The sequence below is a fragment of the Histoplasma capsulatum genome, assembly GCF_000150115.1.
Source record: "Histoplasma capsulatum G186AR genomic scaffold supercont2.15, whole genome shotgun sequence".
NCBI classification, from domain to species: Eukaryota; Fungi; Ascomycota; class Eurotiomycetes; order Onygenales; family Ajellomycetaceae; genus Histoplasma; species Histoplasma capsulatum.
The window spans coordinates 331693-348918 of NW_025544815.1; the positions used below are offsets into that span (position 1 = coordinate 331693).

Genomic DNA, 17226 nt, shown 5'->3' on the forward strand with positions numbered 1-17226 from the left:
TTTATTGAAGACAATGCTCAATAATATTCTATTACTTATTGATACTTTTGAGTTCAGTATAACTCATAACAACTTATGACATATCTTCAATTTTTATAAAAAGTATTTACTTTAATAATAGCTTTTGAAGCTGCTGTTGTTGCTGATTTTTATATTTTCTTTGATCTTTTTTAATTATATTCAACAGAGTTGTCTGACTCAGCTGTCAAAAAAAAATGTTATATAATTAATTCAGAAGTTATCAAAAAATCTTATAAGTTGTTGAAAGATTTCAGATGTTGTCAGAAGTTGATATACTGTGTAAGATAATCAAGAGTTATATAAAGTTGACAGAAGTTGTCAGAAGTTGTTGAATATTATTAAAAAATGTCAGAAGTTATCAGAAAATATACTTAGTACTTTAACTAGAGCTACTGATAACTGAATATATATTTTGATGATAAGATCAAGACATTGAATGACTAGATATAATCATAATTGAAAAATTAATAAATTATTTCTATGTTCAAAATCAGAGTAGCAGTTTTTAACATGACACTTTATACTCACAATATATATATTTTTGAATAAAAATTAGTTCAATCAATAGAAAATTGAAAAATTAATTCTTCAAGATGGTAGAGAAATGATCTATAAGTGAGATTGTACAGTAATTCTATCTCAAATATTATGATTGAAGTAAATTGTTTCTGTGTTGCTAATAAACTGGAACTGTTTTTTCTCAGACACTCTGTGAAGAGTTTGCTGAGGATGTTCCATTTAGATTTAGTGTAAGCTTCTTGACAGTTGATTGACTCAGATGTTAGCAGGACTTGGCAGTAGTTCAGATTGAGTTAGCTCAAAGTGGAGTGGCTGAGTTTTACTGAGATAAGATCAGATTGCGGCTCGGCCCGACCCCGTTTCACGTGATATGCGGTAGTTACTACCCAGTCCATATCCGTATTCCTCTGCACTCGAGGTGTTGCACCTGGTTGTATGCGAAAACTTCGACCGGAAACAGTTCCAACCTTCATTGGTGTCACTCATCAATGGGGTTTTGGAGCATATAAGTCCTGGAGCACACCAGAAATTTATATGATAAATCTGTTGCTTACCAGGAGGTCATCACTCAACAGTATTTATGATCAGCCTACAAGTTTGATCTCCGAGGCTTGGATGTATTGTGTAGTGTGGAATTATTTGACCACTTCCACATTCCCTAAATTACACTAATTAGGTCAAAAAAAAAAAAAAAGAAATTCAAACAAAATGACAGAATCCTGTTGTTTTAAATTTTGTATTTAGTGGTAGTTAGGCACTCTTGTAACTCCGTACGCTTGGTAAACAATTCTCACAAATGTTTCCTGGCCGCCTTTGATTGCACACACTACCTATTCCAGGTCCTCTCCTGTGTACATAGTAAGAATAGGTCTTCATGACCCTGGTCCAAACCCCAGTAGCTGGAGATGTGGGCTTCCGCTGTCCTGGACCTGCTGATTGGCAATCTTTGTCTCACACCTTGACACATAGGGTGGTACATGGTCTCATTGAGTCCACGTCTCCTGCATGAGGAGGCAGATTCCAGGGCAATAAAAAAATAAAACACCACTTGGCGGCAGTAACCAAAGACTATGCTGGTGACCTAGTTGATGCAGAGTGGATGTGTAATTTTCAGCTGTGACGTCCTGGTAATTTTTCCTGCATCGGCTGTAAGACAAAAACAGGACATGCCATGGCCCCGCTAGCTCATTCTGCGGACTGCGGGAGTACGGGAGGAGGCGCGTCGCCCAGCAACTCTCCGAGGCTGCCCAGGCAAACATTGTTGTTGAACCAACATTTATTTAACTGACGAACACTTACCCACTATCTCAGTCACCAATCTCAACCATTTTCGCGCAGAGTCACAGGATCTCGGTCAACTTGGTAGCGCTCGCCAGCTTTGACTCTCGTATAGCTCTACCCCATCCCACCCCCTTCATCCCACCCCAAGACCCCATCCCATCACTGGTTTTGCAATGGCCATATATCACCAAGCGTCGAAGTGCAGCGACCTCTTTGATGAACTCGTTGCCCATGAAAATGGGCGTTTTGGTCTCTGCAGTGTAATCCAGGAACGGTTTGAACGCTGGGCTTCTCACCATGATATTTTCGCACCCATAATTTTAAGTCTCGATGAGAAGCTCCGACATCATGCCGCATCCTTCCAAAACTTTGTTGAGGCTCACCTGATGTTCCTGTCAGACTGTATAGCAAGACGTAAGTTCTGAAGACCTATTGGAGGAGGAATATTTCGCTGACAAGCTGTAGTGCTGAATCGTATCAACCGGACCAGCGATGGTGGTACTCATCCCCAGACTGAAGTGAATGGACAAGAACAGAAATCTCTGAGGGACCTCATCTCCGAGGAAGCTGAGGAAGTTAGATGTGTAGTTAAGGGCGTCGATGACCTTTACAGGCTAAATTACTCGATAACATCAAGGTTAGCTCAGTGCAAGAAGATCGACATGTTGGGATTTGCTCACCATCCTGATTTCCTGACATTCCAAGAGTTATGCTGGGGGTCGGTCGTGACACTGTATCCATATATTCACCGAGAACTACGGGATCGCCTAGGCGCGTCAATGACTCGAAGGTATGCTGCAAGGCTCCACCAGAAATTTGTCCAACCGACGGTACATAGACTCCAAACGCATCCCAATACGATGACAGCTGAAGATGGAGAACCCGAAGAATCTAATGAGGATCGAGTGCCCAACAAAACTATGAAGGCAAGAGGCATTCAAGACCGGACCACCATTTCTTCCCGATCGGACTTCACCACAGGTGGCTCCAAACAAGGCCAAGGGATCTTGAATGATTCACCGAAGTTGGGCTCAAAATTGCAGCAGACCCGGTCAGACCAATTCCATCAAGACAACTACCCCGAACCTCCAAAAAAGAATGCAGATACCATCACCTGTGAGTGGTGCTCTGCGGACCTTCCAGAAGAGACTCTGAAACCAGAACATTGGAGGTGCGTTTACATCTTATTGGAGCCCGCATACATTGATTGGTCTGTGTTTAGCTAATTCTGTGTAGACAACATGTCAATGCCGACCTTATGCCATATCCGTGCATAGAAGAGGAATGCATTGAGTCTCACGCTCAGTTCGCTGAATTTGCTGATTGGTTTAATCACATGCAGTGCCATGAAGAAAATTGGCACAAAAAAATTTACACAGTGACGTCCTGGACGTGTCCTGACTGCTTCCGCGACGGAGGAAAGTTCATCAGTTCACAACACCTTCTCGTTCATTTGCTCAAGTACCATACCGATGTCTATCCTGTTGAAATACTTAAAACAATTTCTCGCTGCAGTTCTGAAGAACTGCCAAGAGCACAAGATGAATGCCTTTTATGTGGTTACAAACTTGAGCAAACGGCCCCACCTAGACATCTATATTCTGGAAAGCGTCGGAAAAGGCCGCCTCGTGAGATGAAGAGCAAATCGGCTCGAACCAATTTAGCAATGAGTAATCCCAAACCTCATAGCTTAAGCGATGAAAGGCCTGAAGATGACGATGACATCTCGCTCGGTTCTAACTCTTCTAAGATTATGGCACTACATATCTCGGGGCATCTGCAGATGCTAATGTTGCTGACTGTCCGCCTAGCATTAATACAGAATAATCAAGAGACCTCAATCCAAGATACCAATAGCGGTAGCGTCAATGCCGAGATTGACGACAATTCTTCCTGTGGTCTCTCGGCAACCGATTCACTAACATCGACTGAGGAAGAACTATCAGAGAGTGCATCTACTAGCGACAGCGAGTTTGACCCAGCTCTGGAGACCCCAGTTCCAGATAACGACTTACTCAGTGATTGGAGCCATATCCCCCGTCGTGATGTGGCCCTTGAGGAGGACGAGTTCCTCCAGCAGGTGATAAAATCGGGCGCGTATCAGTCACACCTGAATGTAAGCTTTTATTCCACATAGTTGAGGCATAATTTGCTCCAAGGTTGGATCTGAAGAGAATTTTCAGTTGCCAAAGGCATCACGCTGTGATGGCGTGTGACTGAGCGCTAAAAAACTAGTACCATTGATTTCTAATTTTGTCAAGGTTGAGAATCAAAAACCTGCACCGGTCCCTCAAGATACGCATTTCACTCGGTCCAAACAACAAGCAAATGAACGTCGGTTCATTTGTGTCTTTGCCCCTTACGGCTGCACGAGTGCATTCTCCACGAGGGCCGAATGGAAACGCCACGTTTCCGTTGAGCATCTACAATTTGGCTTTTATCGATGTGATGCTAAAGCTTGCAAAATCCCTAAGGCTTCTTCATCAAACGGCCAATCCTCACACTCTGGTCCATGTTCCTTAAATGAGTTTAAATACAAGGATGGCCTTGTAAAGCACATGCGTGACATTCACTCACCATGGGCTTTGTCGGGGTCTCGTAGACCTAGCAAGAGGGATCGGGAGCTTTTTAATGATTACATTGAAACGAAAGCTAGACAGTGTTGGGTTCTGGAACCTTCAGCACCAGAGTACAGTGTGTGCAACTTTTGCAGCCACGAATTTTATGGTCAAAATTATTGGGACGCACGCATGGACCATGTTGGAGACCACCTTGAGAGGGGAGACCCAGAACAATATGAAGATTTCGGCTTGCGGAAATGGGCGGTCAGAGAACGCCTTATTAGGAAAGTAGGCAGGCACAGATGGTTGCTCGTCTCACTGAATCACACATGAAAATGAACCCATGGCGGTGAAGGGGTTTTCCTTCCTTAACTTTTTTCCCCACAATTTTTTACATATTTAATTTTATTTGGGAGGGTTTTATCGTAATATCCTGCGGCAACCCACATGGCATCGGAATTTCTCTGTCTTTTTTTGTTTTCTTTTCTTTTTCTTGCCGATTCCACAGCGAAGGTAACAATACAAAATTCAGACCAGGTTTCTTTTACACTAACAAGCTAGTTCAACCTTTGACCGCCAGAATATAGTACCTCCTTCCAACCACTCCCAAGCTTCAAATTCATCAATACCCTTTCAAAAGCTGCAGCGTCAAACATTGGCGCCTATTCCATACAGGGATTTTACGTTGACAACTAGAAACTTGAAATCTTCGACGATGAAAGGGCTGGTACGCTTGGCGTCCAAGCCTTTATGATTGCTGGAATTATCAACTCCACCTGAACTGGGTTCCCAACAGTGCACCCAACAACACAAAAACGCTTGAAACATTAGGACTTGAAGCAAAGACACGAACAAGTTCACCCCCTCAAACCATAAATAACAATGATGGTTGAAATGATGGTTGAAACCAACTGCTAAACTTAACTCTGGGAACTTTTGCTTCAGAAGAGGAATAAGAATGTAGCTCATGGCTTGTTCCTTTAATGACTGTTTGATGACTCTCTGCTCAGAACTATAAGGCTGTAGAGCTGCGAGCATCAGCTATGCAGATTTATAGTTACAGCTCTATATATGCATTAATTTAGACAATGAAAAAAAATCTGCCGTTCAGATTCTATGTATAATTTTGTCTAGTTAACTCATCAAAAGTGTTAAGTTGACTTCGAAGTCCACTTTATAGAGCTCAATAGTGTAATTAATTGAAAAAGTGACTGATTTGAATCTATTTAAGTTAAATCTATAATACACTATGTAATGAGATGGGGCGGAGCAAAGTCTCAAAAAATCATACAGGGCCAAAAATCGCTTCATTGTTGTGACTGAAATGATTGGATATCAACAATGTTGTTCAAAAATGCAATGCAGGTTGAATCTTTGATGATTTTATTGGTGTAGTTAGAGAAGATTTCAAATTGAGATCTCGATTGATCGAAATGTTGGAAATGTCCATGTTTTTATTTTTTTTGGCAGTGGAGACTTGAGTTTAACGCTAGTCCACAATTGGCTCAAGTAGCTTCTATTGTTTGCCCCTGAATTATCTGCCTACATGCCTGCGTATTCTATTCTATTCTAACCTACCGACCTCCCTACCTACCTGCTCGATATCGGATCGATTGCTAATCGAATAGAGAATGCTAGCTATCTATCTGTCTACCTATCTACCTACCTACCTACCAGCCAACCTTCCTGCTCAATATCCAATCAATCTCTCTGAGAATAAACATCACCATCTAGCTGCCCACCTATCAATGCTAGCTTACTAGCTGACTATCTGACCACCTGCCTATCTATCTTCTGACCTGCTAGAAAGAACGACATCCACTGATGATATCTATCGACGATATCTAGCGACGTGACTTCACGCTTTCGCTCCGTCCCTCCCAGCTGCATGTTTCATGAAGCTCCTGCTATAAAGTGTTGTGCCTGAGCTGTTCAACCCTTTGAAGTAATTAATGATGTCTTTCATCCCCTGGGATTTAGATGTTCATTTGCTCACCCCCCAGAAGAAGGGTGATAGAGGCAGGCTGCTCCTTTTCTTAAAAATAGAGTGATTAGGAACTGTGAGAGATGATGATAATATAAAGAGTGAATAATTAACTAACTAAAGATAGTAGAAGATGATAAATAATAGGAAAATTAGCAAGGAGTACAATAAAAAGTAGATAGTAGTTAATCACTAAGAGAAGAAAGAGAAGAGAAAGAAGATGTAAGTAGATGTGAGAATATATATATATAGAAATAATTGCAGTGAGAACATAATAAGGGAAGAATAAACAAAGTATAAGGAAATAATAAATGGGTGTATTACACAAGGGCTTCATAGCCTGCTAGGCCGCTGGAGCAAATGGGACGAACCTATCCAAACCCCCAACAAATACAACAACTTAGACATCCCACAGTTTGTGAACTTGATTATTTCGGTGAAAACCCTCGGCTCCTGCTATCTCTTCCCTTGTTACATTTATTCTGCTCGTACTTTTTACTTCCTTCTATTTCTGAGCTGTACACGATTGTTCCGCTTTATTTCACGATAGGAATATCGAAAAGTAGTCTCGAATGAGGTCGATAAGCCGCGCCATGAGGCGCTCTTTCACCACACTCCACAGAAGACCCCTTCCAGTGCCCACTCCCCAGCGTCTACCACAAAACGAACCTGTTGATGAGGAGATTTGTCCCGGCTACAATTCAAAGAAATTCTATCCAGCAAGGCCTGGAGATGTGCTCGATGATCACTATCAAATCCTTGTAAAGGTTGGATGGGGGGTCTCATCTACCACATGGTTTGCTCGTGACATGCGAGGGTATTACTTTCCACATATCTAACAGCTTTGTGTTACTAATAGCCATCATAGGTACCGATGGGAACCTGAGGGTGTAGTGGCACTGAAGATTACCAATACTGACTCCCAGACGGGTGCGAGAGAGCGCGATATTGAGGACCATATTGCCAAAGCAGACCCTTCTCACCGCGGACGTGCTCTTTTTCGAACATACCTGGGTTCGTTCGAAATTTGCAGCCCAGAAGGGGAACGACACCTATGTTTCGCATATGAGCCAATGAGAGAACCTTTATGGATTTTCCAGAGGCGTTTTAAGGACGGAATTATCCCTCTTCCCCTTATCAAAACCTACGTCCGCGTTCTCTTGATAGGTCTGGATTATCTCCATACATCATGCAGCATTGTTCATACTGGTAAGTGTGTCTACTGCATAACCCATTCTAAATGGATATGGAGCTCATGGGAGATTCCTTATAGATCTAAAACTTGACAATATAATGGTCACTTTTGAAGATCCAGTTGTGCTCAATGAGTATATGGATTCTCAACTCAATAGCGCAATGCAGTATAAGACTGATCTCTCCGGTCGTCCAGTTTATCGCTGCTGCAATGATTTCGGACCTCTTAGAAAAGTGCGAAATATACCAAAGATTGTTGACTTTGGACTATCTACAAGGCTTCCTTCTCAGAACGATCGAGGTATCTATCCTATTCAGCCAGATCACTATCGCGCGCCAGAGGTTATACTTGGCTGTGGCTGGAGTACAAGCACAGATATATGGAATTTTGGCGTCCTGGTATGTTTCGCGTTCTTTAATTATAAGATATGATCGATGTTGACTCTATACCAGCTCTGGGACATGATCCAAGGAAGAGAGCTGTTCCAACACATCCACAATACGCAGGGTCATTATGCCGCCAAATCTCACCTTGCTGAAATGATTGGCTTTCTTGGTCCTCCTCCTCGGGAGCTAGTTGAAAAGGCCGGATCAATGTCAGGTCAGCAATGGCCTGAACCCATAAAAGGGGAGGATGATGAAATATGCTCAAGCGCAATGGAATATTTTGGGGGCCCGTTTTTTGATGGCGATGGTATGAGGACCCATATCACACTAAGCGCAATCAACATTACTGATAAGCCAAACCAGGGAATTTCCTGCATGACGATTTAATCCCGGCAAGAAAGCTCGCCGATACACTTCATTCTTTAGACGAAAGAGAAAGAGAAGGGTTCCTTTCCTTTGTAGGAACGATGCTTGCTTGGCTCCCGGAGGATAGAAAGACAGCACGCGAATTGGCGGATCACCCATTTCTTCGAGTAAAATAGGTGCACAGTATTTTGAATCTCTAATATTGTTGAGTGCTGAATTTATCTTCTCTTCTTTCTGTAAACTAACGCAGGGAAAACATTCCCAATGGATAGGCGCAGCAATAATACAACAGGTTCACAGCAGATGTTAGACATCAAGCAGGATATTCGAACGACATGTAAAGATGTGATTCGTCAGTGTATTATCAACATAGTCCATGCTCTCCCTTTCTGTCCCGCGCGCCGTGCAAGGTCATGGAAGTAAAGAAACGGCCTGTTCCCACAACGCAATCGCATTAAGAACTCAGGTTATCATTGAACCAACTCTCAACCTACTCCAATCAACTGTAGTTCTCCCATGAACTCAATAGCTGTCAAATGTTCAGAGACATTCATAACAGCATTCTCATAATCTTTGTCGCTAGTCTGAGCTTTGCAGCACTTCGCTTCGCTTCCCATGAGGTAAATGCACACAAGGTAGTGAGTGATATTCTCATACATAAATGGCAAGGAGTGCGATCAAAACAAACCAGTCAGCCATAACTGAGAAAAGCCAGCGGAGAATGAAAAGCTTGCCCAGGCTAGTGGTGGCTTGATGCGATGAGCTTGAACCTGGGACATGTGCCTGCATATCGCTATGATGGCACGGCTGGCAGAATCGAAGGATATACTTCCCAAGTGCAAGATATTCATGCATACATACATACCTTGATCTCGAGCGAAATTGTCAGCATTGATGGAGGTCAACCCAATGAATAAATCTATGCTTTCATATTAAAATACGTATTCTTATCACCGACGGCTAGGTGGTGGCTTCGACGGGGTATTTTTTTCCAACAGTTTACACAGGGCGCATACCCTTGAGGAATACAGGGCCTAGGGGTACTAACTTGTAGGGATGCTTGGAAGATGACCTGATGAGTAACCTGCAGTGATGGCAACTCCAGATGATGCCCGTGATGTGTTAGGTGGTGATCAAGATACATAGACAGTCAGTCACAAGCACCCTTGCTTGAGAGCTGAGCACCTCTGGCACAGAGGATGGCAATCTGGTGTCGCTCTTCTGCTCTTTTTATTTTCGTTTTTCTTAGTTCTATGTCTCTTCTTCTTCTTCTTCTTCTTCAAAAACAGTGTTGACTGCTCCTTGATAACGTACTGAGTCTTTCACAAAGAAAGTTGACATAACTGACTGAGCAAGGGGTATTTTTTGTAGTCCAGCAGTGATGTGTCTGCTGCATGGGTTTTCTCCTTATTTTGTATATACTGACTGAGCTCCCACATAACCTTTTTCTAGGTCCGGCTGTATAACAAATATCTTCAATACACGCGTCCACAACGGATCCAGATCATCAAGTGTATCTAAAATATGTATACACCCCAATAATCCCTGTGTATTCTTCACATCATATCTTCAGAATAAACCCAAGCATGCCTTTGGCCTCATAGGTATTCCCTGACGGCCGCACTTCAGCGCGTCCATTTCGCATACGCCCATCGCACACGCTCCAAGATGCGCAATTGCCGCGCAATGCCAACACGCACGTTCAAAAGCTCACGGATGTCCTCCTGGAACTCATGATATGTAGCCCCCGGGAGAAGATTCTGAGCCCTTTGGCAGAGGATATCGGTCTCGCAGAGCAGAAGGCCGTGGTCCTTGCAGGAGAGAAGGCCGTCGTGCGTGGTGGTGGAGGCTGTCAGGACGCGATGGACGGCGCTGGTGAGGAGCGGATACGGTGAGTTCTCATGTATCTCTATACGTTATGGGTATAAGGCGGGTTACGCATGCAGTCGATGGAACTTACCTGAGTGCGCGGACCATATCTTCTTGCTTCTTCCCTCGCCGGAGGCCGGCCCTGTTTCCGAAGGCTCCGCTGACCCATCGGAATACAGCGTAGGAAACGAGAATTCCTGGGGTGAGACCGACAAATCTAGGGCCGTATTTAAGTAAAGCTAGCTAGGGGTAAATGAAGAGGTAAGTGGGGAGATAGGAAGCAGTACCCAAATACCAATTCCTGGCTTTTCAATAGCGCGTCGATGCCCCCAATTGCAATCTCAACATCCACTTTGGTTTTCTGGATCTGTATCAGTAGCGCACGAATTAAGTCTCCCCGCACTGTTCCAAAGAAAGGGTTTTTCAAATCCCGCTCGTAGGCTTTTAGGACCGGAGTAAGATCTCCCTCTTTAACTTCAGACCGGAGCACATCGATCTCGGCCTGCGTCCATGACTTATGGCCTGAGACGTCCGTGGCAAAGTCAACAACCATCCTCTCGAGGCTAGCTCGATCCGCTTGCAGGCTGTGCTTGCTCATTATGGCAACCTCGCTCGTCTCGTCGTGCCGTATCGTCCCGATGAGTCTCCGTAAGGGATCGATGACCCAATTCGCCCAGAAATCAACCATTGTGGAACCAAGCTCGGAGATCCAGGTCCATATCTCTACACGTCTATTAGTTAATGTATTTAGTATGGTTCCGAGAGAGAAGAACAGGATTGAGACCGGAATCCAGTAACGGATGATCCTAGAAGGGTAGCCGTATTTATTGATCATAGCCGCAGTAGAGGCCCGTTGGTCGGGCAAGGATTCCTCCAAAACCTGGATGAGTTGCTGGAAAATGTGCGACGGATGCTCTACAGCATGAACTAGGTGTTCAACATCCACAAACACGGTATTTTCAAACACGGCAATCTTGCCGGCACCCCCACCAACTTTCTCCAGGACGACACGGAGGAGAACGACAGTCCGTCGAACCACCTCCTTCCAATCTCCAAGCTTCTCGACATTTCCATTATCGCCATATCCAGAGTCTTCGTCTTCCATCTCGAAAACAAGTCCTTCCTCCACAAGCAGTCCAATCGCACAGGCATTGACCTCCCGAACCTTCCTCAAATGCTTCCGCTTCGATCGAACCTGAGACCGACACAACGCAAACGGCGAAAAAATCCTCATCATCTTCGACTGCACCAGCGACCGCTCCTTGATACTCTGGTGGACAATACTGTAGAAATTCCTCCAGCGACCGGACAGCGACAGGGATGAAGCGCCCATGCCCATAACCCGCGCCTCCATTCGCCGCCGCCGGAACGTGTGGAAGATGTCCCGCGCCTGTTGCCAGAGCCTGACGGGCAGCATCTGCATGGTATAGAGGCCGGTGTAGATATGGGAGCTCAGGACTTCATCCCAGTACCAGATGCTGTCATTTAGCGGCATGCTCTCCTGCAGCAACGCCCGCATGACCAACCCCAGCCCCTGGACGGAGGCCTTTGCCGCAATGATCCATTGGAGGTCTGAGATGTAGCCATCTTCTAATGCTGCAGAAGTGGGTTGGACAGAGGGGGCCACTGATCGATGGAGAAGCTGCAGGAGATGGGAAGGGTGCAGGAGTGGGCGTGACGGAGAGCCTACGGATAGCGCTCTTGCGATTGCGGTTAAGGCAGCGATGGTCTGCTTGGTTGTAGCAGACGCTTCTTCCTCGTGCACGTCTGCTGGCTGTTGGGTGATGGCGGCAACCGCAGCTGACTTTTGGGCGGATTCCGAGAGGTGCAATTGGATCCTGTCGATCTGCGCATCCAGCCGTCGAACTTGTCTGAGATTCGGATCAGCGTTTTTTAAGAGTAATCAACACGACGACAGAGGGGAGAGCATACTCGGATATTATCGACATGTCTGTTGATGTGGCTGGCCATCCAATGCGGGGCTCATCTGGCTAGGGGACATGGCAACATCGAGATATCATTCGAAGTAATTGAGAAGTAACTTGACTCTATTGAAGGTAGACGCAAAAAGCAAAGCACATGCGCTAACGTCGTCAGGTGAGAGATTAGCTGCAAACAAGACAAACAAGCTACATTCGGCATGAAGCTGGAACCCGGCCAGCAACAGGAAGTCCGAAGAACAACAATCCAGAATATTTCAATCCATCTCGAAGAATACAACCGCAGTTCCGGTAACAAATGGCATCGAAAAGGCCTGATTTTAGATTTGAAACTGGCTCCTGTGTCTGAATCCTGCTCCCACAATCCCGTTCTCCACAGCCCGCAACGGCCATCGCTCCATCCGTCTCCGGGGCACGCCAGCCCACACTCGTCGCCTTGTCGGAAAACGCATACAAGATGAGGTGATGCTGCCTGACTTCCTGGCTTCCTGACTTCCAGCGTTCGGATGCCGCGATACAGCAATCATACGGTATCCTGACTAAGCCAAGCGGCGGCATGCACTAGACTGTTTCTAGTTAGTCGGTGGTTGCCCCCTGACCCGCCAAATACCGCCGTTACGTATTGCTGGGTCAGAAGCCTGCCGGCGCCGCGTTCTGATTGGCCAGCTGCGGTAATTTTTGGCACCCGTACCGCCACCACACCACCGCCAAGCCCCAGGATCCCAATCCAGTCCCGGCCCGTCTTTGTCGTCTGTTTCTTCTTCCTTGAAATTTAATTCTCTATCAATCACTCCTTTCCTGTCTGCGCCCCGACACAACAACCGTTCGCTGCCCCAGCAATCTCCTGCTGGATATAACTGTCACAAGAGAGCCACCTTCTTTCCTCGGGCATGTCTATCTAACGACAGAGCACTGATTCTGGCCACGACTTCACAATGTGAGTGTCTTCAATCCGCCGTGTGATCATTTGCGTGGCTTCTCCCAGAGCCCCTGTCTCGAGTATGCTAAAATTCTCCTCCCGTTCATTGCAGGAATTCCACCCTCCTTTCTCCGCCCCAGGAGACCTACTGGGGCCAATTCGAGGAAATCTCAAAGTACAATGTCCACCTTAACTTCGCTGAGCGTCTGTGGGCAGCCTGGTATGCCTACATGCAGAACGATGTCCTTGCCACCGGCATCATGTCCTTCGCCATGCATGAGTTTGTCTATTTTGGCCGCGCCCTCCCCTTTGTCATCATGGACCAAATACCTTATTTCCACAAATATAAGATCCAAGGCGTACGTTTAACGAGCCCGCAGACGTGTTTTTCCTACATATTCTTCCTCTGTGACCCTGATGTTGACATTTTCCCCCCCACCAGAGTAAAATCCCTAGCCTGAAGGAGCAATGGGAATGCGCCAAATTCGTCCTCCTCAGTCACTTCACTGTGGAACTTCCACAAATCTGGTATGTCCCTCCAGCACTAAGCTAAACTGGAGAAAGAAGCGAATTTTATATTTGTTGCTTACTCGCTCGTCAGGCTTTTCCACCCCATGGCTCAATACTTCGGCCTTGATACCGGCGTTCCTTTCCCTTCCCCGTGGACTATGGTTTATCAAATCGCAATCTTCTTCGTCCTCGAAGATACCTGGCACTACTGGTTCCACCGTGCCCTGCACTGGGGCCCGCTCTACCGTGGCATCCACAAGATCCACCACCAATACTCTGCCCCCTTCGGCCTTGCCGCCGAATACGCCTCGCCCATCGAAGTACTGATCCTCGGCATCGGCACCGTCAGCTCGCCCATCCTCTGGAGCGCCATCACTGGCGACCTGCACATCCTCACCATGTACGTCTGGATCACCCTGCGGCTGTTCCAGGCCATCGACGCGCACAGTGGCTACGAGTTCCCCTGGAGTCTGCATCATTTCCTGCCCATCTGGGCCGGCGCGGACCACCATGACGTACACCATGAGAAGTTCATCGGAAACTTTTCGAGCAGCTTCCGCTGGTGGGATTACTTCCTTGATACCGAGTATACGCCTGAGGCTGTGAAGAGGTGGAGAGAGAAAAAGCATGCACAGACATCCAAGAAGGCGCAATGAGTTCCGATTTGTTTTATGGTTTCACGTCCGGCCTGCTTTCGGGTCTCCGTGCGCAGAGATTTCCAGCTTGACAGCGCGCCTTGTATTGCTCTGTCAATGCTAGGTGCATTTCCGCGATTTCCTCCGGTCTCTATCTTTTCTCACATCATGTATTGTATTTCCACTCTCAATTTCTTTTTTTGCCTTGTTCCTGGTTTAATTTTCTTCTTTTTCACCTTCTTGTTACATTTGGGTTTACCTCCCAAGCGGGTATTCTGTTCATTTTTTCATTGCTCTGGAGTGTTTATGCTGCCGAAACCCACGCTTCATACATACGTCGATCCCCATTTTTTGATACCTAATTGCCCTTGTCTTCTTTCTCACATAATTCTTTTTGTAATCCTACTATAACTAATCCTTTGTTCTAAGTTCGTTTTTCTCTTTGTCCCCACTCCAACTTTTTTCTTTTTCTTTTTCTTTTTTTCCCCCCTAACTTGTTATTATCGTTATTGCATAGATTAGATGAATGAATGTTTTGAAAGATACACATGCATAGTAAGGGAAGGAAGAGGATGTAACCGATGATTTGATATAATGGTTCTTCTATTCATGCTGGTGGGAAAATATGCTACTAAAGCCGACTCTGGGTCAGCCAGCGGTAGTATTTGAAGCTGCTACACATAACTTAACAGAGAACAAACTTCATTTTATTCATTTATATTACTTTTGATTCACCAGTAAGCTGCTTCGCATCTTTTTTGCTGCAACTTTTTTTTACTATTTCCCAACAAGAACATGGAGGTCTTGGCATCGCCCTTCTGATTTATGTAAGCTGGTAGTTTTTCCAAAAGGCAAAAAAAAAGTTCGTGATTCCCTTGAGAAACCTTGATTTGACTTATCACTGTCAATCTCGATTCTGCTCAACAAGGGCTGCTTTAATCTGTCCCCCGCCTATTCGCTCTTCCGCTTCCACAGGAAACCAGACGGCCATGGGTATCCAGAAGCGAACGCGCAAGTTCGCTCAGGTGCGTTGCTTCAGGTGTTTGTTTGGTCTGTTACTAACGGCAGAATGAAAATCAAGTTGTTGTTAACGGGTTGAATGAGATAATATAGATGAAAAGAGTGATTGGTAGCCGTGATAGCCGATTGTATGTTATTTATTTTGTTAATTTTTTCATCTCAGTCATTCCTCCTCACCAAGGTTATCTTCGGTCCTGGGGCAAAAAGAAAATGTGCCGCTCGCGGATTGGAGCTAACTAACTTCTTTATCCCAAACCCCGTAGAAAGCAGAACCAGGCAAAGGCCCCGCAGAAGGGAACGGACGAGAAGAAGAAGAAAGACGACCTCGTCCGCGAAATGTAACAACCATCCATCCATCCATCCATCCATCCATCCACTGCCCGAACGGCCCGCTAACACAAAAACCCAAATACAGCCCCCAAGTCTCCTCCGCCCTCTTCTTCCAATACAACACGGCCCTCACGCCCCCCTACTCCATCCTCGTCGACACAAACTTCCTCTCGCACACGGTGCAGCACAAGCTCGACGTCATCCCGACGATGATGGACTGCCTGTACGCCAAATGCATCCCCCTCGTGACGGACTGCGTGCTGGCGGAGTTGGAGAAGCTGGGCCCCAAGTACCGCATCGCGCTGCGCATCGCGAAGGATCCGCGCTTCGAGAGGCTGAAGTGTGACCATAAGGGCACGTATGCGGACGATTGTCTGGTTGATCGCGTCATTAAGCACCGGGTTTACATCGTGGCGACGAATGATAGGGATTTGAAGCGGAGGATTCGGTGAGTTTCTTTCTTTCTTTCTTTCTTTCTTTCTTTTTTTTTTTGGTGGGGGTACTTTTTACGAAAAATTCCTACTTGAGATGGACTGTTCTGACGTTTTATCTTGCATCTTTTACTTCTGTGTAGGAAAATCCCTGGTGTGCCGATTATGAGCGTCGCGCGGGCGAAATATGTTATTGAGCGGCTTCCTGATGCCCCTGAGAAATGAGTACCATGCCTCACGACTCCCCTTCTACAAAGTATCCGCGCTGTGGGAGACTGGGCATATCTCAGATGTCTTGGGCAGAGGAATTCAGAATTTACCTTTCCAACTCCTCTATGAGGTTGGTGCAGGGCCGACTGGCCAGCGATTTGTGTGTGTTTTTAAAAAGACAAAGGGGCAAAACTGCCTCAAATCAGCAGAAGGGCGAACGATGGATGTCCTGAGCCCTACGTGGACTGCGAAACTTGTTTTTTTTTTCTCTGTTTTGCTGATTTCCCCGCCATACAAACATACATAACATCATGCGATATGGCTGCCCGTCCTTGTTATCTCCGGTAAAGAAACAGCACCTGGTCCGGTTGCGTGGCGTGACAGGATCCACACACACATGGTAATGCCGGTGGTGGCGCGGATACCCGGCACTCGTTCGCCAGTTGCCGCCACTTCCGTATCCCCTTGTAAGAGCAGTTGTTTACCCTTTTCTTAGGAGCCTGGCCTCTTGTGTCGATATGTTGTTGGAGGTCAGCACGCACCACTTCGTGCCTCAGGTGTAACAACGATTCTATGTTCAGGGCCCCTGAGGGATTGTTTTTTGCCGGGGTTCCGACCCATTTAGACGGGATATATATGCTGGCTGAGTCTGGTATGGCCGCGCCTGGTTCGAGTCTGCAGCTCGCAGTTGGGATTGTTGAGTTTTGCCATATGTATGTATGTATGACTAGAGTGAATAGAAAGAAAGTCCAATTCAACGAATGTTTATGGAAGTTGTTCTCTCTGCCTTCTAGAACGGAAACATGGCTGGAACCAAGCCGAATCACGTGGAGATAAGATAAGAAAACTATTTTGTCCTCCCTTTTCTTCACCAACTTTCAATGGCCTATCCCGAACTACAGCAGTCACCAATTACACCCCCGATATCTGCAAGGTTCCATGATACATACGCACGGAAATCGTCCGCATGGGGCACCAGTTGCAAAATCAAAAGCATATCCCCGTTGTCCTCACGCCCCGGGGGCCCCCGCCCTCCCCCGCATCCCCAC

At 46.0% G+C, this 17226-nt stretch overlaps 6 protein-coding genes across 6 annotated transcripts; 4 read left to right on the plus strand and 2 right to left on the minus strand.

The window, feature by feature from the left end:
* Nucleotides 1-1994: 1994 nt before the first annotated feature.
* Nucleotides 1995-4715, plus strand: HCBG_08342 (uncharacterized protein; the record flags this gene model as incomplete). The annotated part of the gene is made up of 4 exons (XM_045435391.1): nucleotides 1995-2235; nucleotides 2287-2992; nucleotides 3058-3937; nucleotides 4083-4715. 4 exons carry the CDS (start codon nucleotides 1995-1997, stop codon nucleotides 4713-4715), a joined length of 2460 nt encoding a protein of 819 aa, XP_045283883.1.
* A 2244-nt stretch (nucleotides 4716-6959) lies between these two features.
* HCBG_08343 (protein kinase) lies at nucleotides 6960-8489 on the plus strand (the record flags this gene model as incomplete). Its single annotated transcript, XM_045435392.1, has 5 exons — nucleotides 6960-7183; nucleotides 7235-7575; nucleotides 7640-7959; nucleotides 8014-8254; nucleotides 8311-8489. The coding sequence occupies 5 exons, from the start codon at nucleotides 6960-6962 to the stop codon at nucleotides 8487-8489; spliced, it is 1305 nt and encodes a 434-aa protein (XP_045283884.1).
* A 1449-nt stretch (nucleotides 8490-9938) lies between these two features.
* HCBG_08344 (uncharacterized protein) lies at nucleotides 9939-12131 on the minus strand (the record flags this gene model as incomplete). Its single annotated transcript, XM_045435393.1, has 4 exons — nucleotides 9939-10222; nucleotides 10274-10421; nucleotides 10478-12053; nucleotides 12115-12131. The coding sequence occupies 4 exons, from the start codon at nucleotides 12129-12131 to the stop codon at nucleotides 9939-9941; spliced, it is 2025 nt and encodes a 674-aa protein (XP_045283885.1).
* A 514-nt stretch (nucleotides 12132-12645) lies between these two features.
* HCBG_08345 (uncharacterized protein) lies at nucleotides 12646-13014 on the minus strand (the record flags this gene model as incomplete). Its single annotated transcript, XM_045435394.1, has 3 exons — nucleotides 12646-12688; nucleotides 12722-12886; nucleotides 12914-13014. The coding sequence occupies 3 exons, from the start codon at nucleotides 13012-13014 to the stop codon at nucleotides 12646-12648; spliced, it is 309 nt and encodes a 102-aa protein (XP_045283886.1).
* Nucleotides 13015-13271: 257 nt separating this feature from the next.
* HCBG_08346 (C-4 methylsterol oxidase) lies at nucleotides 13272-14207 on the plus strand (the record flags this gene model as incomplete). The annotated part of the gene is made up of 3 exons (XM_045435395.1): nucleotides 13272-13400; nucleotides 13484-13569; nucleotides 13643-14207. 3 exons carry the CDS (start codon nucleotides 13272-13274, stop codon nucleotides 14205-14207), a joined length of 780 nt encoding a protein of 259 aa, XP_045283887.1.
* A 925-nt stretch (nucleotides 14208-15132) lies between these two features.
* HCBG_08347 (DUF652 domain-containing protein) lies at nucleotides 15133-16448 on the plus strand (the record flags this gene model as incomplete). Its single annotated transcript, XM_045435396.1, has 5 exons — nucleotides 15133-15211; nucleotides 15300-15334; nucleotides 15470-15544; nucleotides 15622-15984; nucleotides 16111-16448. 5 exons carry the CDS (start codon nucleotides 15176-15178, stop codon nucleotides 16190-16192), a joined length of 591 nt encoding a protein of 196 aa, XP_045283888.1.
* Nucleotides 16449-17226: the final 778 nt, after the last annotated feature.